Source organism: Seriola lalandi, unplaced genomic scaffold (genome assembly GCF_002814215.2).
Source record: "Seriola lalandi dorsalis isolate HSWRI2012SDOR001 ecotype SW California unplaced genomic scaffold, Sedor1 jcf7180002054972, whole genome shotgun sequence".
Classification (NCBI taxonomy): Eukaryota; Metazoa; Chordata; class Actinopteri; order Carangiformes; family Carangidae; genus Seriola; species Seriola lalandi.
Window position 1 is genome coordinate 3,989,031 of NW_019525660.1, and position 18,489 is coordinate 4,007,519.

The following is an 18,489-nucleotide window of genomic DNA, read 5'->3' on the forward strand; positions in this document are numbered from 1 at the left end:
ATTTTGTCCCTCTACCCATCCCAGTCAATGAACCTTCAACACTACCACACATCAAAATTGAAAAGGGAGCTTAGAGGGTTCCGAGGCAAGCAGTGAATATGATCTATGATTCTGTAGTATGTGTCAAGGCGACTCGGGGGAAACTGTGTACGACCACATGCCTCCCACCCAGTGCCATTCTGGAAGTGAGATTTCCTGCACTTATTTGTGCTTCCTGCAAAATCCAAAGCCCATCTGCTCGAGCTGTAATCAAAGACGGCAGTGACACCTATCAACATTGTCACAGCCTGTACACAAGTGCAATGACATGCGCAAACTGGCACATTTGCAAATGCGCACACATGCTCGCATGTGCAAAGACACACACACACACACACACACACACACACACACACACAGATGCTTCTATGTGTCATCCTCTCTTCATGCCACATGGCCTTTCTTAACATCAGACCCCAAAATTTTGTCTGATGATCTCATTCATCTGGCCTCTGTTCATGGAAGCTATCACCAGCACACAGGAAGGGAATTGGTTGTGAGGCACAAATTGTTGATGTACATGTATCCCTCAGCTTATTTTGACATCTTGGTTTGCTTCCAATCCTCACCCACATTGTACAGGAATTTATTCACCTATAAATATACTCATCCCAGTCTACAGTATGCCACTGCATACCCCTCTCCTTGTCCTAGAAAGGAGAGGGGTATGAAAGACATGGATAAACACAGGGGTGGAGTGGGGGTTGCAAGGAGGATGACCCGGTATCTAGCATTTGACATGCATATTTCATGAGGTGTCATCATCCACTGAATCACTGAGGTAAGGGATATCAAGGCTGCAGATGAAATCCCAAAGAGTTGGGAAAACAATAAGAAATACTCTACCCACCAATCAACACAACACTACCAGCAGTTGCTCAGTTTTTATGTTTTGAATTCATACACGCATTTTATGGATTTAGGATCAAGCGGATTCATACAGAAGAGAGAAGGTGCAACGGTTCAGCTGTTAGTGAAATTCTGAGACTGAATGATTTTTTAGAGCATTTGCTTGCAACCTGAAATTAGCCCCGAAACAAAAAACCTTTCTAACTACACATTTATTCCACTTAGGCCTCTGGGGGTTCAAACCCCCTACATGTAGCTTTGGTGTTTACCTCTGATAGGAATTTGCTTTACACATGATTACAGACAGGGAGCTTGGACACAGTTTATATGCACTTGTGACAACCGCTAAAAAACTGCCAAGAAAACATTTCCCCAAAGGGCTAAGTAAAATACTATCAACGTTAAGGACGTTCTACCATTTCTTTCTCACAAACAGCTTTGTTGATCTGTTCATGCTGGAATGAAACGCCTGGAGTGTCATGGCAAATAACACTGACATTTCTGACATAAAAGGTCATGTTAAAAAGAGTATACTACTTCATGAACTAATGGTGTTAAACATGTTATACATGTGGTTATGTGCTATAAAAAAAAACTGTATATACTTACAAAGATTCTGCGCTGTCTTAGCATCCAAGATTCGAAGCTCCTTTGCCTTTTTCTTGAATTGTTGCATTCTGTCGTCAGTCTCATCTTTCACGTCTTTTTTCACTGCAGGGTAAAAAACAGTATTTTCAGAATTACTATGTTCACAGTTTGGAAATTATATGCAATTTAACAAGAATATACAGTGTGCTATTTAATCAAATTGTTACACTGCCTGTTTGCAGCACCGTAAACAAGCAAAAATTAAATAACATTCAAAAATATTTTTTGAACTTTTCATACAACAAAGTGAAATAAATCATTTAGATACATTAGAATGCAAATGCATTTATGCATATTAAAACATGAGCCGACAGGCCAAGATGCGTCAGATGGCAACAGATGGCATAATCCAATTAAAAACCATAGCTTCCATATCAGCAAACTTCACGATTTTGCTTACTTAGCACTCTTCTCTTAATAAAAGGCAAAAACAAAACAGCTACTAGTTGAGTTACTACTGGTGAAATAACTGGTAGGCAATTTAAATGATCAACTTTATGATGTGTCCTACAATGAGTACAATAATTTGAAAATACACTAAATACAATGTATCACACCCTGTGTCTTGAACAAGATGTTGTTCTAAATAGATAAACCTTCTATGGGAAAAATGTGTAGGTATTATGTCAGAGTTTTTTCTGACATACCACATTGTTAAAATTACTGTAAATGGCACGATTTATTGTTTTCATTCATTCCTAAGACCTTTACATATGTGGTTTAAAATGAAGTTGTTGAAAGGGGGATGTGATTGATGACAACCCCCTTGAACATTATGTGGAATTACATAATGTGCAATACCATCAGATGCAGCATCAGAGCACAGCAGTGTAATGACTTTGTTTGTGTGTGCCAACATTTCTGTCATAGTGACAGTGGGTAGATGCTTGATAAGCACAGTTCCTTCCCTTAGGCCCTGTCTGTCAACTTGCTCGGGCCAAGGAGATAATTGTGTTACCCCCCACAATCGCAGAAAATGGCATTAAGTCTCTGTTACGTGACTGAACGCAACAGACAAATTGGTCCAGAGAATGAAGAGACCTTTGTTTTCATAATGGAGACATTATTAAGTCCGCACTATGGGGAAGCGCCACATGTCAGAATATATTACTCTTAATTTACATTTCAATAGCATCAAGTTTGTCTAAAAACAAAGGTGTCCATGTACAGAATGAAAGGTCAACATTTTTAAACTGGTACTGAGGAGGGGTCAGTGAGATAGAAGAATGGGGAAGAGGTGATGTTTTTTTTTGTTTTTTTTTTTACAATAAAGAAGCAGCAAAGTGAGAAAAAAAAAAATCCTTAGACCCTTCCCTCTCCTCCTGGTGGCTTATAGAAGAGGCAGCACACTTTTTTGCTAATCATCACAACTGCTCTGTTTAAACCCAAGGTGGGAGTCTCCTAGGATATGTAGAACAAACAATCTGTTCCCATAGCGCTGGCTTGCATATTTGAAGAAACAATCAAAGAGGCAACATCTCCTGGGCAGCCAGAAGAAGCAATGCTGAAGGCACCTGCCTAATTCCAGTGCTTGCTGTCAACACATGACATCAGGGATGCTGTTGTTTACTGTATTAAGTAGGGCTAAAAGCATGTAAGAATATACCAGTCTGACGTACAGTGTTATGGTTCGATTTTCTGTCAACATCTGAGGATGTTCGTATAGAAGCTTACAGCTGATTTACCTTCAGACTCAGTGGAACTCAGAGTTGCACATTGGCCAAAGGTTTTAACTTTTATTTTTGTTAACAGAAGCCTTGGGAGTTGCTCGCCAATTAATGTTAAGTTCAGGTAAGAAATAATGTAGATGTACTGATGATACATACAACCCCTTGCTCAGTGTTTGACTGAGATAATGGAGTCCCACACACTCGACTTGGTTTGTTTCACCACGTGTGTTATTTTCAGGTACCATGATGCCTTTGATTTTACAAGACTGGCAAATTTATGTATTTTCATGTTTCAATGTCAGCATCAGAATTCCACGTAGTGTACCAAATAAGACAGACACAAAATAAATATTTATCACCTTATAAATAAATCCAATGACAACAACATTACATCCACAATATCCTGACTCAGTAACCAGTAAGACCCAAGAAATCATGACGGATTTCTTATGTGGCAAGGGCCCTGGACAAAGAAACTGGAGAGCCAGCAAAAATAAAACATGAGGAAACAATGATCCCCCTGACAGAACGGCTCACAGACAGAGGGCAAATTAAACTGAGAGGGGGAATTTGGCTGCTTTTGGTTCTAAATTGTTCTCTTAAACCTCCATTCTCTTTTCTCTACTGCCACTTGAATGTTTCACCTAGGTACGTTACACTCTCAGCAGGGTGCTCTGGGCCCATTCGTCAGTGCCTCAGCTGTCTTTGCCCTTACCCCAGGGCCCCACGCTATCTCAAATTAAAGAGAAAAACAGTGCCTTTAATAATCTGAAACAGGCACATTCCCCTTTCTGATACCATCCTATACAGCTTAGAGCTCTCCCGCTGAGCACTGAGTAGTGGCATCAGTTGGCTTATTTTTTTTCTACAGAATTGGGTGGCTGACTCAATTATGCCACATGTCACATGTTTCCTCTGAGCACTGCATGTGGACTGATTGGCCCTGGAGGGCTTGCACACATTCGTGATGCCACACAAGTCAGAGTTCCAGGTATGTGGCGAGGATGACTATAGGTGACACATTTCAACCAGATGGCTCGTCAAAACAATAAAGCAAGTTTTGTAAATGTCTCCAAAACACAGGACTTGTAAGTTTATTACAATAAATTACATTCTCAACATGGCATAAGACTTTGGGCAGTTCAATTTTGATGAAAGTTTTTGTGTTGTTTTTTGCAAATGTATGTCCATCTACTTTTTTTTCTGCCAGAAAACCTAACCTGTTCAACTGTGTAGGTCCACAACAGCTGATCCAAATCCTTGCCAGTTTTTAAACGTGTTTTACTAGTTGCCCAGTGGCTAAAATGTAATACTCTGACAACAATGGCATCTTTCTTGGACAAATTTTTATTTGCTAATTAAATCTTCCAAGCAATCACACAGTGATGAACCATTTGTGATGGGTACAGTGGGGGAGGGTTTTCTAGTATCTCGCTGGTTTCCTTGAAGCAACTGTACAATTATGACATAAAGTTACATCACATAGAAATACATTATTTCTGTGACAGGTTGTGAGAGTATTACATAGCTTCTTACTTCTTAATTACAAGCTAATACCAGCAGCACAATTGTTTGTTAATTGTTGAATGGAATAAGGTGAGGGGCTGGGACAGTAGTGTGTTTTTATCCAGGCTAACTCAGTCCATCAAAGACGGGAAGAAAGCTGTTGAAAAATGAACAACAACCTCTAAGCTTTGCACCCACTGTCTTGTGCAGAGCCCAACCTCTGCATAGCTGATTCTTTAGCCAGATGGTCTTCTCAGGGAAATAATAGGGTCAAATGCTTTTGACTTGAGATTGGCCATGAAAGCTTGAGAGGAGAAATACAACAATGAATTATAAATAGTATTTCACAATGATTTTTTTTTTGTAATATATTAACTTTCAAGGGTGAATAGCTTTGAGGAGCATGTCAAGGAGGAAGTGTTTCTAAATCATGTTTTAACAAAACACATGAAAGATTCACTGGAGCCAAAATAAACACATGAAAAGAAGTCTCTGGTGACTTTAACTAGTACACATTCCATTAACTGAGGGGGAGATAAAGCTTCCTCCGTGCCAAAAGGAGTCACCAAATTGATAGTGGTCCCATTGAAAAAATACATGAATGTTTGAGCAAAAACAGATTTGGCTTATTAAAGATGACTTGGCAACTATGTTAAGCCTCCTCTGTGGGGCTTGGACTGAGGTATACCCTTGAGAGGCTCTGTGATAAAAAGAGTTCTCCAACACTTGGACATTCAGTCTGTTTGCTGGCCCAGAATCACTATCCTGGTTGCTTTCCATGAGATATCTCCCTCAAGACGTCCATAAAACCCAGGGCAGTACAAAGCTAAACACTACCACATGTTCACTTCCGGACTCAGACCATCCGGCTGAGCCCCGCCACCAGACACCATAAATGAGTGGGCCTTGAAAAGAAATAAAAGAAACTGCAGATGACAGGTCTTCAACAAACATATTTAAAGGCAAAGGAACACAGAGTGGAGCAGACAATGTGGAGTCTGGTCCTCTACGAGGCAATTTATTCCCTCAAATGTGCAATCTGCCTGCAAACATGTGCCCTGTCCTCCATCTCAGGGACTCACACTGAGGATTGAGCTGCTAGAGAGCTGCCAGCCTGTCTGAAGGAGATGGATTCTGAGGAAGAATCACTGGCCTCAGACATGCCTTACCCACAGAAATACCAATTCCACACAAGTGTTTTATGTTACACACATGCATCATATATATATATATATATATACCAAGAAACATTTTTATTTTTTTTTTATTTTTGCACAACTAAGTGAAGGGGTCTGAATACTTTCCAAATCCACTGAGAGACTAGCTAGCCTTGGTATGGCTACATACAGACATATATACATATGAATGTACCATATGACACGAGTGAAATCCAGCAGTGACTCATTTCTCCAGTTGACTAAGGCTAAACAGAGGTCAATTTGCCAATTTGCTGTGTGGTTACACACCTCTTCATCCACTATTCTTGATATCTTGTATCTCAAAAAACATGCTTTCACTCGCACTTTGATAATTGAAATCATTTTTCTCACTTTCAGCTTAAAAACATGAAATGACTGTATATGCTAAAACAGGATACCAAAAAAAAATCAACAAATTCAGTGTGAATGAGGCATAACACAGGTAACAAGATAAGTGCCACTTAGTATGTGGATAAGTTTTTGTTTTTTTTTATGTTTAAACAAAATACTTGGATACCTCTCAAAGCAACAAAATACAACCTCAAGTTAGTTGTGTTATTGTTTTGTTTTTTTTCCTTTGTCAGTATCTAACCTTGTCATAGCAGGAACATTGAAGAAATACTTCTTGGCTCAAGGTGAGGGGAGAGATGGAGCTCTCAACCATGCAATCATCATCATGCCTAATGACAACAAGGAGTGGTAGAAGTGGCTGATAATGATAATGATGATGGAAACTGTGAATAGTGTGGTAAGTATGAATGCATGCACACACTCCAAAAATAAAATATGTATGCACTCGTCCAACTGGTCATGAATGTGAGTTTTTAAGTTAACTAGTTTTCTGTCTTCCCATCGAAACCATCTGGTTCTGGTTAACCAAGCTCTATCAATAAAAGGTGTGTGTATAGGGAGCAGGATAAGTCCTGCAGAGTGACACTCTGACCTGTGGCCAGTAATGCTTTCAGTATGCAGGGAGAGGCTCAGCCCACGGAGGAAGGTACACAGCTGGGCCTGGAGCAGGGCCCAGTGAGAAAAACGCCTCCTCTTCTAATTGAGACAACACAGCTCTCCCTTAGTGACCCTCTTCCCTGTTTCTAGTCCAAGAGGAGAGGGGAAGGACTCCTACAGACGATTAATGCTTTCTATGGAAATAGTACGTTTCTACCAAATGTGGAGGATCAGAGCAGTATTGTCCAGGGTATCATGATTATACATGCTTAATTTCCAGTTTATGGCTGTTATTAGGAATCTCTTTGTGGGTCATTTTATGAATAAAAATAAATATGCATCTTGGGAAATGTAGTGTTTGTGAGATTTACTAAATGTCTAATTCAAACTGGAAGTATCCACATAATTTAGCACAGCCAATATTTTACCTTATACACTAAGGCTTTTTATTTATGAGAGGAGATGCTCCCAGGTCACACATTTGCCTTTACACCAACATAGCACAAAAAATGAAAGTAAAAGAGAAAATACAACAATGTTGAGTAAGTAAAAGATCCCTCAAATCAATAACTCTGAGCATTGTCAATGATATGGGGCTTGGTACAGCCTTTTAACAAGTATATTTAATCTGCCCACATCTTCACATGACTGTTGTTCTCTTTCTCAGAAGCAGGGAGTGTGGGAAGGCTCTGACTCTGCCTCTGCCTCTTAAATTGGTCATGGAGACACGCTCCTGGGGGCAGTGAATGGATTGAGCCTGACAGCCAATCAGTTCTAGGAAGCCATTCTCTGGTTGTGCCAAGGCAGCTCGTTGTGACCCAATGCGCTTGAGCGCTGGTGGGAAGGCACAAGCTGATGGTCCAAATGGCTGCCCCTGGCGTCCGTTAAGACTCCGGCATGCTGTCCACCTTAAGCATTCAGGAGACAACGCAGAAGCTGGGCTTGTGTCACTGTGAGGGGATGAAGAACAGAGATTTGAAGCTAAAGCTGTTCTTTGGACAGCTGGCAGGATTACTGATGTCCCTGCGGTCTCTATTACCTCTCCCAGCACCAGGCTACATGGGACCAAGCCCAGAGAGGGACTCCAGAGTATAGTGAAAGAGGCTTTTAAGGTGTGCACCTGTACTGCTGGTCACCTTTAAAGAAGATATTACGAAATATGTTTGTGGGCCGTCGCAGTGAGAGTTACATGAAAATATCAATATCAGTTTCACCCCTGTGCTTTCACAGAGAGAGTGTTGAGGCTTGTTTAGCACTGGAAGACTGGAAGAAGCAGCAGGAAAACAAGGCCTTTGAACAATTCATAAACAACCATATCCACATCACATGCTACACTGTAGGAGTGTATATGAAAATTAAATAAAGTTCAGCAAAACTTAAAACCACAATGGTGCAGTAAACTAAGGCTACTTGGTTGCTACAGAAAATAATGTTTTGTGTTTTGTCTGTGCAGTGACTGTCCTTCTTTGCAGCATATTTGACAGGGTTGCATTTTGTGAAGTAGTCAGACTAAAGACACTAATTAATTTATTTAGGTTATAAACTTCTTTCTCAGGGTAACCATCACTTTTGAAAAAATTAAATATGCAAGTGTGCCTAAGCAAACAGCTAAAAAGAGTGACGCATGAAAGGTTGTCAAACAAGGAAAAGACAACCATGCTTGTGTTTTATTTTTAAGAAATTCGCTCAAGTATTATCTCTTCTTCTTGTGAAGGTTAACCGATAGGTTGATCCAGTTTGTCTACTGAGGCATGAAAGGGCTTAAGAAATACTTCACATTTCTGTGCTGGAAAATGTCAAGGTTTGCTGAGAGATGAGGACAAGAGGAGGGGTAAATGACTTTTTCTCTTTCTGGCAGCTTGATTCCACGCTTGTTAGCAGCAATAGGTTTATCCTTGGCAATCACGGGGACAGATATATACAGTATAGTTGTAAGTCCCCAATCACATAAAAGACAGCTGGTGCTATGCCTGCCACTAAAATGCATGCATTGAACCACCACCTCATACACACACACACACACAGACACACACACACACACAGACACACACACACACACAAATCCACACAAACACACACATAGAATAAAAAGCTGGGATTGGTCCCACAATGTGATTGAGGCTGTAACAGCTCCCATCATGTCACCTTCTGATAACTATTCTCCACACAGCTGCAGAGAAGCATGTTCTGGCGACATGAAGGTGTCAAAGCAGACATGCCCTGATTAAAGATGCACCATGCAGCACCTGGGGATGGAGTTAAAAGCGAGGCAAGGAGAATATGAGCGTAAAGAGAGGCACTCAGTCGTGAACTGCATTTAAATCCCAAAACCAGAGTAGTTGCTGAGCTCCTCACCTGCCTGCATGTTTACAAGAACTACTTCTCTCTCTATTTTAGTCTATATTGCTCTTTTTATGAACGAACATGCATATAGACTGTTTTTAACCATTCTGTTAATAACCAGTAACCTCCTGATTGCAAACACTGTATTGTGACCATCATCCCTGTGACCAGTATCCACGTGGTCAGGGACAGCAAATAAAAGAGAGCCTGGCAATATAGAAAAACAAGACTGGGAAAGAAAAGAGCATTTGTACATTCAACAGTTCTGCTCTCATCACCCTGAAGCCAGGTTCAGAACCTACTCACTCAAACACAGTGGCTTTCTACTACACAGAAACCACTTCCTATGAAATGAATTCAGTGAAATCACTTTTTCTCCATTGGCCATGGACAGATATATGATAAGTGATCACAAGACATCAAAACAACAAAAACTACAAGATCTCATATGAAACAGCAAGCTGACCTTGATGAGAAAGAACTGAACTGTAAACATATACACAAACACCTGTCATGTGCAACTGAAACGTAACTCATTATCATTTTTAACCTGTGATTAAGTTAAATCTAGATTACAAGAGTGCAGCTTGTCACACTAAACACTGGATAGTGCAGAGTCCAAATCTTGATTAAAATTATCCTTTGTTTAGTCAGCGAGAGCAAATACAGGTTAGTCAGGCTTAATGAGTGATAATGAGAGACTTGCTTTTGTGCTGTAAGAGAGGGTGGGAGGTCAGAACCCTGTATGTAAAGCAGGCTTTTGTCTCTGACACTGCACGCCTGATGACTCCAGTAGCAGTACTGTAATTGGATTCCAGACTAGTGCTGCGGTGGAATTAGGGGTATCCATGGTGTTTGGGGCACAAACCATTTAAGTGCAACCCACCTCTTGGTGGGCTGATTATGATGTGTTTATGAGTCCTGCTGCTACCCTGCTGTCTGGATGACTTGGATGGGATTGTGTATTAACCTGTTGGCAGTAAACTGGGTGCAGAGGCACTGAGTCAGTCACTTATGAAGTTTCCCTTGTAAAATGAAGCCTGTGAGCAACTGCAGAAGTCTAATAAAAGACCATAATGCTGACCTAGACTTTTAGTTGTTACTACCCTTAACCTACAATACACTATGAACTGAAATAATGGCATAGCAGCTGGCCCCCTCAATTACAGAAAAAACTGCCTTTATTTTTTTTTTTTTCCTGTGAGTTGCCTAGAATCCCTTTTTACATTTGTGATTTAACTGCTAACAATTAAGACAGACGGAAAAGTATATTAAGAAGTTGCAAGGGTTGAGACCGAGTGTAATAGCTTTGTTGAGGAAAACTTTTTTTAGTCCCCATGCTACACAGCCATAATTTTATTGTTGCGGGGGGGTTGGTGCTGTAACATGTCACCCATACTCTTTTATAGCAACGATGTGATCAGTGTAGATATTCAAATAAAACATGAGAAGCAGTGGGAATGCTCAGTAAGTTGTGTATTCCTCATCTTTGATCTCTTGTGAAAAAAGTATAGACTGTGAAAAGACTATAACTGTCTATCAAACCAAGGGGGGCTTTCCGGAGAATTTACTCAAGTCAAGGCAAATGCATAAATAAATGAAATAATGATCCCCTTAACTGTGTAGTTTTTTTTTTATTATCCAGGTGTTCAAAATGGTAATTGTCCAGATAGTGATATGCAGATCGAGACTTGAGCCCAGTGATGTCAAGATCAGAAAGTCAAAATAGCATCTTTTAGGCCACTGAGCCTTCATAATAATTGTGCAAAGGCATGTGGTGAAACATATTCTTCACAGAAGTTGCTGTGGTTCACTGATCAAAAGCAAGTACACAGACTTCTGCTGCTCTAAGCCTTTCAGTAGGTACTGCTAGATCAAGGGAAAATGCACGAGGGCAAATACATATCCAATGGCATAAGATGATCTCTGGAATATGTGTTCTCTCTAGTTTATTTGGCCTGGTCAGCCTGCTTCACTGCAATCTCTAACTCTTTCACAGACACACACACAAACACATTCACACACTGGCCTTGATCTTGACATGAGCCTGTAGAATTCCTGACTCCCTGGTACAATCCCTTCTCCAATGGACAACCTCTACAAAGAAAGGATGTACACATACTAGTGCACAAGTCCGCATAAGAATACGTGTCCTGCGTCTGTACAAAAGAAAAATAAAGGATCAATGTTAATTCTCAAAGTGTTCCACTCCCAACTGCCATTTCAACCCTAATAGCCATAAACAAGAGATAAACACAGGTTGTGCTCAGACCAGATGTTTATCTCCAGCCAAGTGTCAGTTGTCATGTGGATTTTATGGATGTTCCGATTTGCCTCCGACATATAAAGCGTAAGTGCACACATGTTAAGGAAAAATTGCTGAATCCTGCCAAGACATATCGTACAAGAGAAAAAAAAACTGATTCATAATGGCATTTCTCCAGCTGCGTAAGACAGAATGTGGTTGAAATGCATGAAATGCCGGGAAAATACTCGCATATACATGACACTGTCCGATAAGCATAATCTGTTCATTTCATGGTGCATCTTTTAAATGCTTGATATACTGTAGACAGCAAAGAACATGCAGCATTTTGTACACTGCAATATAATAATGCAACAACATTTAGCTTTAGCTTTAGAAAGCACTATATCAAACTTTCCCACAAAGGCTCATCGCTGTTTAATAAGGGACAGAAGTCAGGCGATTCATCTCACGACACTGTATAGTACTGTAATATACTCTGCAGTCTGCTATCTCTAAATAAATCATATTTCTATGTTTGATATGCTCTTGTGAAACTGCACTAGCTAAAATACTGCCATTACAGCTCTAAAAGGCAGAGTTTGTGGTGCTCTGACATGTAAGTACATAACTTAAACAATTTGGTGCTCTGAATGGTTATTGCTGCCATTCTCTTAAGCACCAGCCCCTGAACTTGTGCGCTCCACCTGAGAAATTTGTCCGAGGGAATAAACATGAACCGTTGCAAAATGTACACTAACAAGTACTTCACAGTGCACAGTGTGAATGGTTTACTCTATGGTGTGCTTTCTGCCATGATACATTCATTTGAAAGCCAATGTGGAAAAACATGACTTTAGAGACATTTCCAAAGTCAAGCAAAAAAAGGATAAAGGCTTTTAGAACTTGAAAATGCCACTGATCCATGTTCATGTGAAAAGAAAGTGTACCACGATTACATTCTTGTTCCTTCCTCCCTCTTCTCCTTCATAGCATATCTTCACTTGATTCACACTGATCCATGAAGCAGTGCTGGGACTGGATAGGATGGGGGATTCACAGGTCCTACAGCACAGGATAAGCTTTCCTGTCAGAGGAGGTGGAGGAAAGGGGAAAGGATATACAGGAGTCTCCTGTCAGCCATCCTTAACCGGTGAAATGCATAATAGTCTGTGTGTTCTTGTATGTATGTACGTGATTATATGTGCACATGCACGCACTTCTTTATGTGTCTTTATGTGCACGTTTGCAAACAATACTTGATATGTGTACTGGATAGATACGGGAGATTTTTTCCTCATTCTGATAGACAGCTTCCCTGTTGCCTCATCTTTTTCAACCCAGGAGCTGTTACCTGTGACAGCAGTTTCTGGTGAGGTTGGGCCGCTTGCAACATGCACAAAGAAACACAGGGGACCAGCCCTCCGCTGTGTGTGTCAACGGAAAAAGCAGCTAAACAAGACAAAAATAATAAACATTAAGAAGGGAAATTCTGCACAATTTAAATAAAAAAATTAATTCATTAAAAAAAAAGAAGAGGGATGGTCCAAACTCTCTGCCATGTGTCCCTTTGACTCAGACCTCAATCATTGAAAATAATTTATAACCTATGAAGGCACATAATGATATATTTTCCTCCTTATCTATGACTTCTCAGTAATTTTTAATTTTTAATCTTTCTTGAAATGGCAGGAATTTGACAAATTGCCAATGTTGTTTATTGTTAATGTTTGTTAAGATTTATGGACTTCAATAAAATAATATTCCTGGCTGCATGTCTGAGTTGTGTAAACTGTGCCTTTTGGCATTACCTCTGACATATCCGGGACAGAGTGCTCCCTAAATTGCAAATATTTTTTATATTTTTTTTCTACAGTACTGTAAGATGTGCTAGCATACGTTGTAGCAACCCTCCACACACAATGTTCATAAAGGTTAACATTAGCTTGTTTATGCTAACGCAACGACAGCTCATAATCTGAGCTGGGTGCTCATAACATTAGCAGGCCTCAGTAATTACCATTCAGTCTGTCAGAATATAACGTTGACATTTTAAAGGAATATTTTCACATTATGGGTCTATCACCTTGTTAGTCAATTTAAATTAGTGCTCACACACTAACTATATGGAGGTGTCTGCCTGTGTATGTGTGAGCGCCCACATAGCCACAGCAGCCTCTGTTCTTTTGTGTTTTTTTGCTGTGGTATCAAATTTGGTATTGAGAATTGTGCAATTTTGTTGATATTGGTACTACAAATAAAATAGTATGTGAGTATAAATATATGAGCGCCTTCGTTTTAAGATGAGTCCAGTGAAAACTACCTATAACTCAAGGTGTGCAATCTCAGATATGTCCATCTTCTTTCATAAGATCTTCAAATAAGAACAGTTAATCAGAAACATGCACACAGAAAATGAATCCGCAGTACCTCTAAGTTGCACATCCATTTCAGGGCCCAGATAATTGCACGGCAGCCTATTTCAGACAACCAGGTGGCAGCATGTGTTTTTGAGGCTTATGACTTCCCATACCACCCACAATCAGCATCGTCCTCTAGGACTTCAAACACTCCCTCTGTTCTCCAAACCCTCCGGTCCCCACTCTCTCGGGGAACCAAGCACCTGGCCCGGAGTTTCATATTCCTCTCAGGTGTGCCTCCACAGCATTGCACTAGCCTGATATGCACGCATATTAAATACTGTATTGGCATTCTATTTTTCCAATAGTTGCTATTTTACTTTCAAAGTAGGCCACCACTGAAGGACAGAGTACCTTTTCTGCCTACCAATTTCATCAGATGGAGGATGAGTGGTTTCCATATCCCCGCAGGTTTGTTTTCCTGTGTGTGTGTGTGTGTGTGTGTGTGTTTGTGTGTGTGTGTGTGTGTGTGTCTGTGTGTGTGTGTATTCTGTCTGGTTTATGCGCATGTTTATGCCATCATCATAATACCTTCCATCCTTATTTCAAGTTGCTGCTACTTTAAAACAAAGCATTATGCACTTATACTCAGACCTTTTCTTTCCTCAAATAATCCCCTAATTTGTGATACCATAGTCTTCCAACTCCTCCACACTGTCTCCCAACCTCCTCTTCTCTGTCCATCCTCTACCTCTGTTGTAGGTAGCTGTCTTCTTATCAGAGAAGGAAGCTCACATAGTATTCCCAGTGGCCATTCATGAGCTTCTGCCTTATGGGACCGCACAGATTTAAAAGCAGCAGAGGAAGCCCATACTGACTTCATTTCCCCGGAGAACACAGTGCACAGTGGAAGGGAGTGGATACATTACATGTACCACCATCCCTGTCACTTACAAAGTCAGAGTAATGACGGACCCTGTTGCATGTAGTATGGCTCCAGCTCACAAAACACCAGCCATGACATTCATCTTTTCTTTGTTGAAATTTAAATTTATATAGAGTGGGTGTGGTGAGGAAAAACTTACCAACAATTTACAATTAGAAAAGCTGGTGTTCCAGAGGGAAGGTCAGATTGAAAGCAATTCAAAAATGCATTCATTCACAATCACAGTACATTATACGAAAGTTATTTCTGAATTAAAAACTTGGTTTAATTTTGCAAAAATAAATGTGGCATTTTAAACTCTCTGAGATTTTGTTTCCTGAGAGAGACAAATTAGTTGAAAATACTCCTCTGAATATCACAAAGTCATTTCAATGGCACTACTGATCTCCAGAGAAAACACATGTCACTGGAATTCTGTTGTCATTCCAACAAATACTGGAAAGAAAAGGCAATATTGCGCACGCACACACACAAACACGGACCTTATTGTATTAAATGTGGACTAATCTCTATCTCTCTCTCTCTCCCTCTAGAATATTCATTCAAAACAAACACTCTGATCCTGCTGTGTGCTGTCGGTTGCTTAAAGGGCGGGACAATCATAACATGACAATCAAAACACTCTTCACATCGAAGTCTTGGCAGGAATTCAACAGGAATATGTGCAGGCTGTGCTTTCTAAGATACTGGATGAAATAATTGTCAGCAGTCAACTTCATGTTTACCATCTGTCTATTGCTGTATGTCAGACTGAAATGGACATAAAAGGAGGGGCTGTGCACTTTTTTTTGTTCAGTAACCTTTAAAGCAAAAATGAAGGCAGGGAGCTTTCTGATTGATGTTTGGGATGATGATAAAAAATCATGTGGTCATGTGCTGATGCAAGTAGTTCGTAAAAGAGTTGAATTTTTAGGGTACTTTATTCTATCAAGTGATTATATATTCAGCTCATAATGAAAAAACACCTATTTAATGAGAGTTGTAATTCCTCTACGAAGACAAAGGCATGGGCCACAGAAGAACTTATAAAATTCATTAACAGTAGTTTTGTGCCAGAAAGACTCAACAGGAGGGAGAGGTTAAGTGAGCTCATAAGCAAGAACAATCACTTGCATGGCTCCTGGCACTAAGAAAAGTACACTAAAATGCCTCACACCTCTGTTGTAACAAGAGGGAGTCCTTACCTCAGACAATGTTCGGAAATTACTTAACATCTTCCACTTGGGTGTGAAAACTGCTTTGCTACATTTAAACCTCAAATGTTCTGTAATTCTCAGGCGATTCTTCGGCCTCATTGGCTGGCAGGACGATGAACATGAAGAGCACATTTAACTCATGTGTGCATTGCAGAGACCACTGAACGGTTGCAGTGGGGTGTGCATTATTCTTCTCCTCTATAGCAGTGCAAATCCTGCAGGGGAGATGATTGTGCTTTTCCATCTAATGTAATACTATCACCCCGTCTCCAAAACACGACCGCTCCCTCAGTCTTCACTTCTTCTGTCCATCACTTGAAACATCTGGATTCGTTTTAGAAGGTCAGGGCTAGTGAAGCAGAAACTGTCAGTGGAAGTTGTCTTGATATGTGTCATGAAATGGAGCAAAGAAATGCCACCCTCAGATGGACCTGGAAATAACATTTCTGTTGATAATATAAAGTCTGAGAAACCTACTGCTGAGATAGAGGTGGGAATGAGCTCTATACAGACTCAGCTGCGTTAAATAATATAGGAAATCAGACCCTTGCAGAGGTCCATAAAGCTTCCTATTTTTATCTGTATAGAACAGAACGCATTACTCATAGCAGTTTAAGAAAAGGAACATTATTATCCCCAAACTCCTGGTGACTGAAGAGCTGACGATATCAAATCACTTCCTGTCCACATGTGGAACTGAATCTGCATTTACCCACGCGAAGTGATGCAAAAATGTGACAAGACCCAACTCTTTTTCTGAACAGGTCCTGTAGGTGAAGGATGCTGTGCTTTCAAAGCCCCCTACAAAAATAACCATATTTTTATTATGAGTATCTTTATTAGGTGTGTGCTTTTGGGTCCTCGCTCATTTCTTCAGGGGCAAACAAAAGTAAGCTAAGCACTAGTTCCATAGTCCCTCCTACCCATCTCACCATGCCAATACTTGCCTCTTAACTCCCTCTCCCTTCATACCTCCCTTCCCTACCATCCCTCCTCCTGGATTAAAAGCTCTTAATTTTCACTAATTACACAAACTCATTTCTTTTTCTTCATGTCTCGGCGTTTCTCCTTGTTTTTCTCCATGGGGCTCATAAACACGTTTTGAAACTGGGTTTAATAAGCCTGCCTTGTGAGGGTTTAGGGCCTTTAATGGACACAGGGCTTGTTTGATAAGTCTCCACTTCATCACACACTTTATTAATTAAAGTTTATATTACATTAGAAACAAAGTTAAAGCTATTTGCTCCCCATTGATGGTTTCATGTAGCTGCATATCTATGGCCAATTAATTGGAGTCTTGCCTCCCCGTTTGCATTTTTTCCCTTGTTTGACAAAAGTGTATCGGGGTTAGCTTCAGGCAATATGTTGCAAGCAGCAGCAATACCCTGCACTTGTAATCCAGAATTATCAGAAGCTTGACTGTACTAGTGATTTAAAGGTCTCTGTTTAGAGTCCTTCAAGTGGTTAAATATCCTCAAACATCTGTTTTTATGTGTAACTATAGCCCAGGCAGCCACAGTGTCCATTAAGGGAAATAATTGTGCATACAGTCAAAAATAACTGAAATAAAATAAAACAGAATTAAACAAAGGTTGCTCCTCAAAACCATTCACACTGTCCGTGTAATGTGGTACCTTTGGTGAGACGTGAGAGAGGGATATCATTAGAATGATGAGCATTCTTTTGCAAATGTTTTTGATTGGAAATGGTTTGGTTATTTTTATGGTTTTGTTGGTCATTTCACGAGTAACGTGAGCAGGCAGACGATCACGCATGTTGTAAATAAAGCTGAACAATTAATCAGGAACAAATATCATGTCCTAATGACAGGAGCTGCGTTTTTTGAAAAAGGTAAATTGTTGTCACAACATACCATTAAAAATGAAGCATTTTTGTGCTATAAAGATGCCCTGGCGTCTAATCGTACTCTCTTAAGGGAACTTAAAGGAACACTGATATCACAATCTCAATATCTGTCAAAATAATTGCAATAAGATTTTTCTGCATATCATTCAACACTAGATGTAAACAAACACCACTCTAACACAACCTATAGACAATGCCAAAAATACTGGTGATGGACACTGACAGTTTGATGCAATAGCTGAATCTATATTTAAGCTTCATAATTGTTAAGATAAAATAGCACAAACCCTAACCCACATACATATTAACATTCATGCAGATTGCACTGCCAAATAGCATTCAAGAAGCCGCAACTTAATTTCTCAACAAGTCCTCCGATCTAAATGACCATTTAAGTTGTGTCTCCCGATCCTCTGCAGTGCTCCCACTACCATTTCTTTGGTTGGGTCCCTCCTCTCCCCTGAAGCGATTAGTAGTATTTGGGTTTTATCTAATTTATGCACGCTTATTCCATTTGTTATCAGTGCGAGAGTCTCTTCTACGTCTTTCTGTCATTTTCAATTGCGCTTCTCTCCTCTGCTTTCTGTTTCATGGTGAGTGTCTTAGCCCCTCCCCACACACATGGATCGGAGCACAGCAGAGACAGGTTGACAACTCGTTACGTTAAGTGCAAT

General features: G+C 40.2%; 1 protein-coding gene across 6 annotated transcripts in view; it reads right to left on the reverse strand.

Moving 5' to 3' along the window:
* Nucleotides 1-18,489, reverse strand: part of diaph2 (diaphanous-related formin 2) — a 370,496-nt gene that overhangs the window by 164,224 nt on the left and 187,783 nt on the right. For all 6 annotated transcript variants that reach the window (XM_087171766.1, XM_087171765.1, XM_087171767.1 and 3 more), the window contains one exon: nucleotides 1,498-1,599. In XM_087171766.1, coding sequence (XP_087027892.1) covers nucleotides 1,498-1,599 — 102 coding nt within the window. The remainder of the gene's footprint in view (nucleotides 1-1,497; nucleotides 1,600-18,489) is intronic.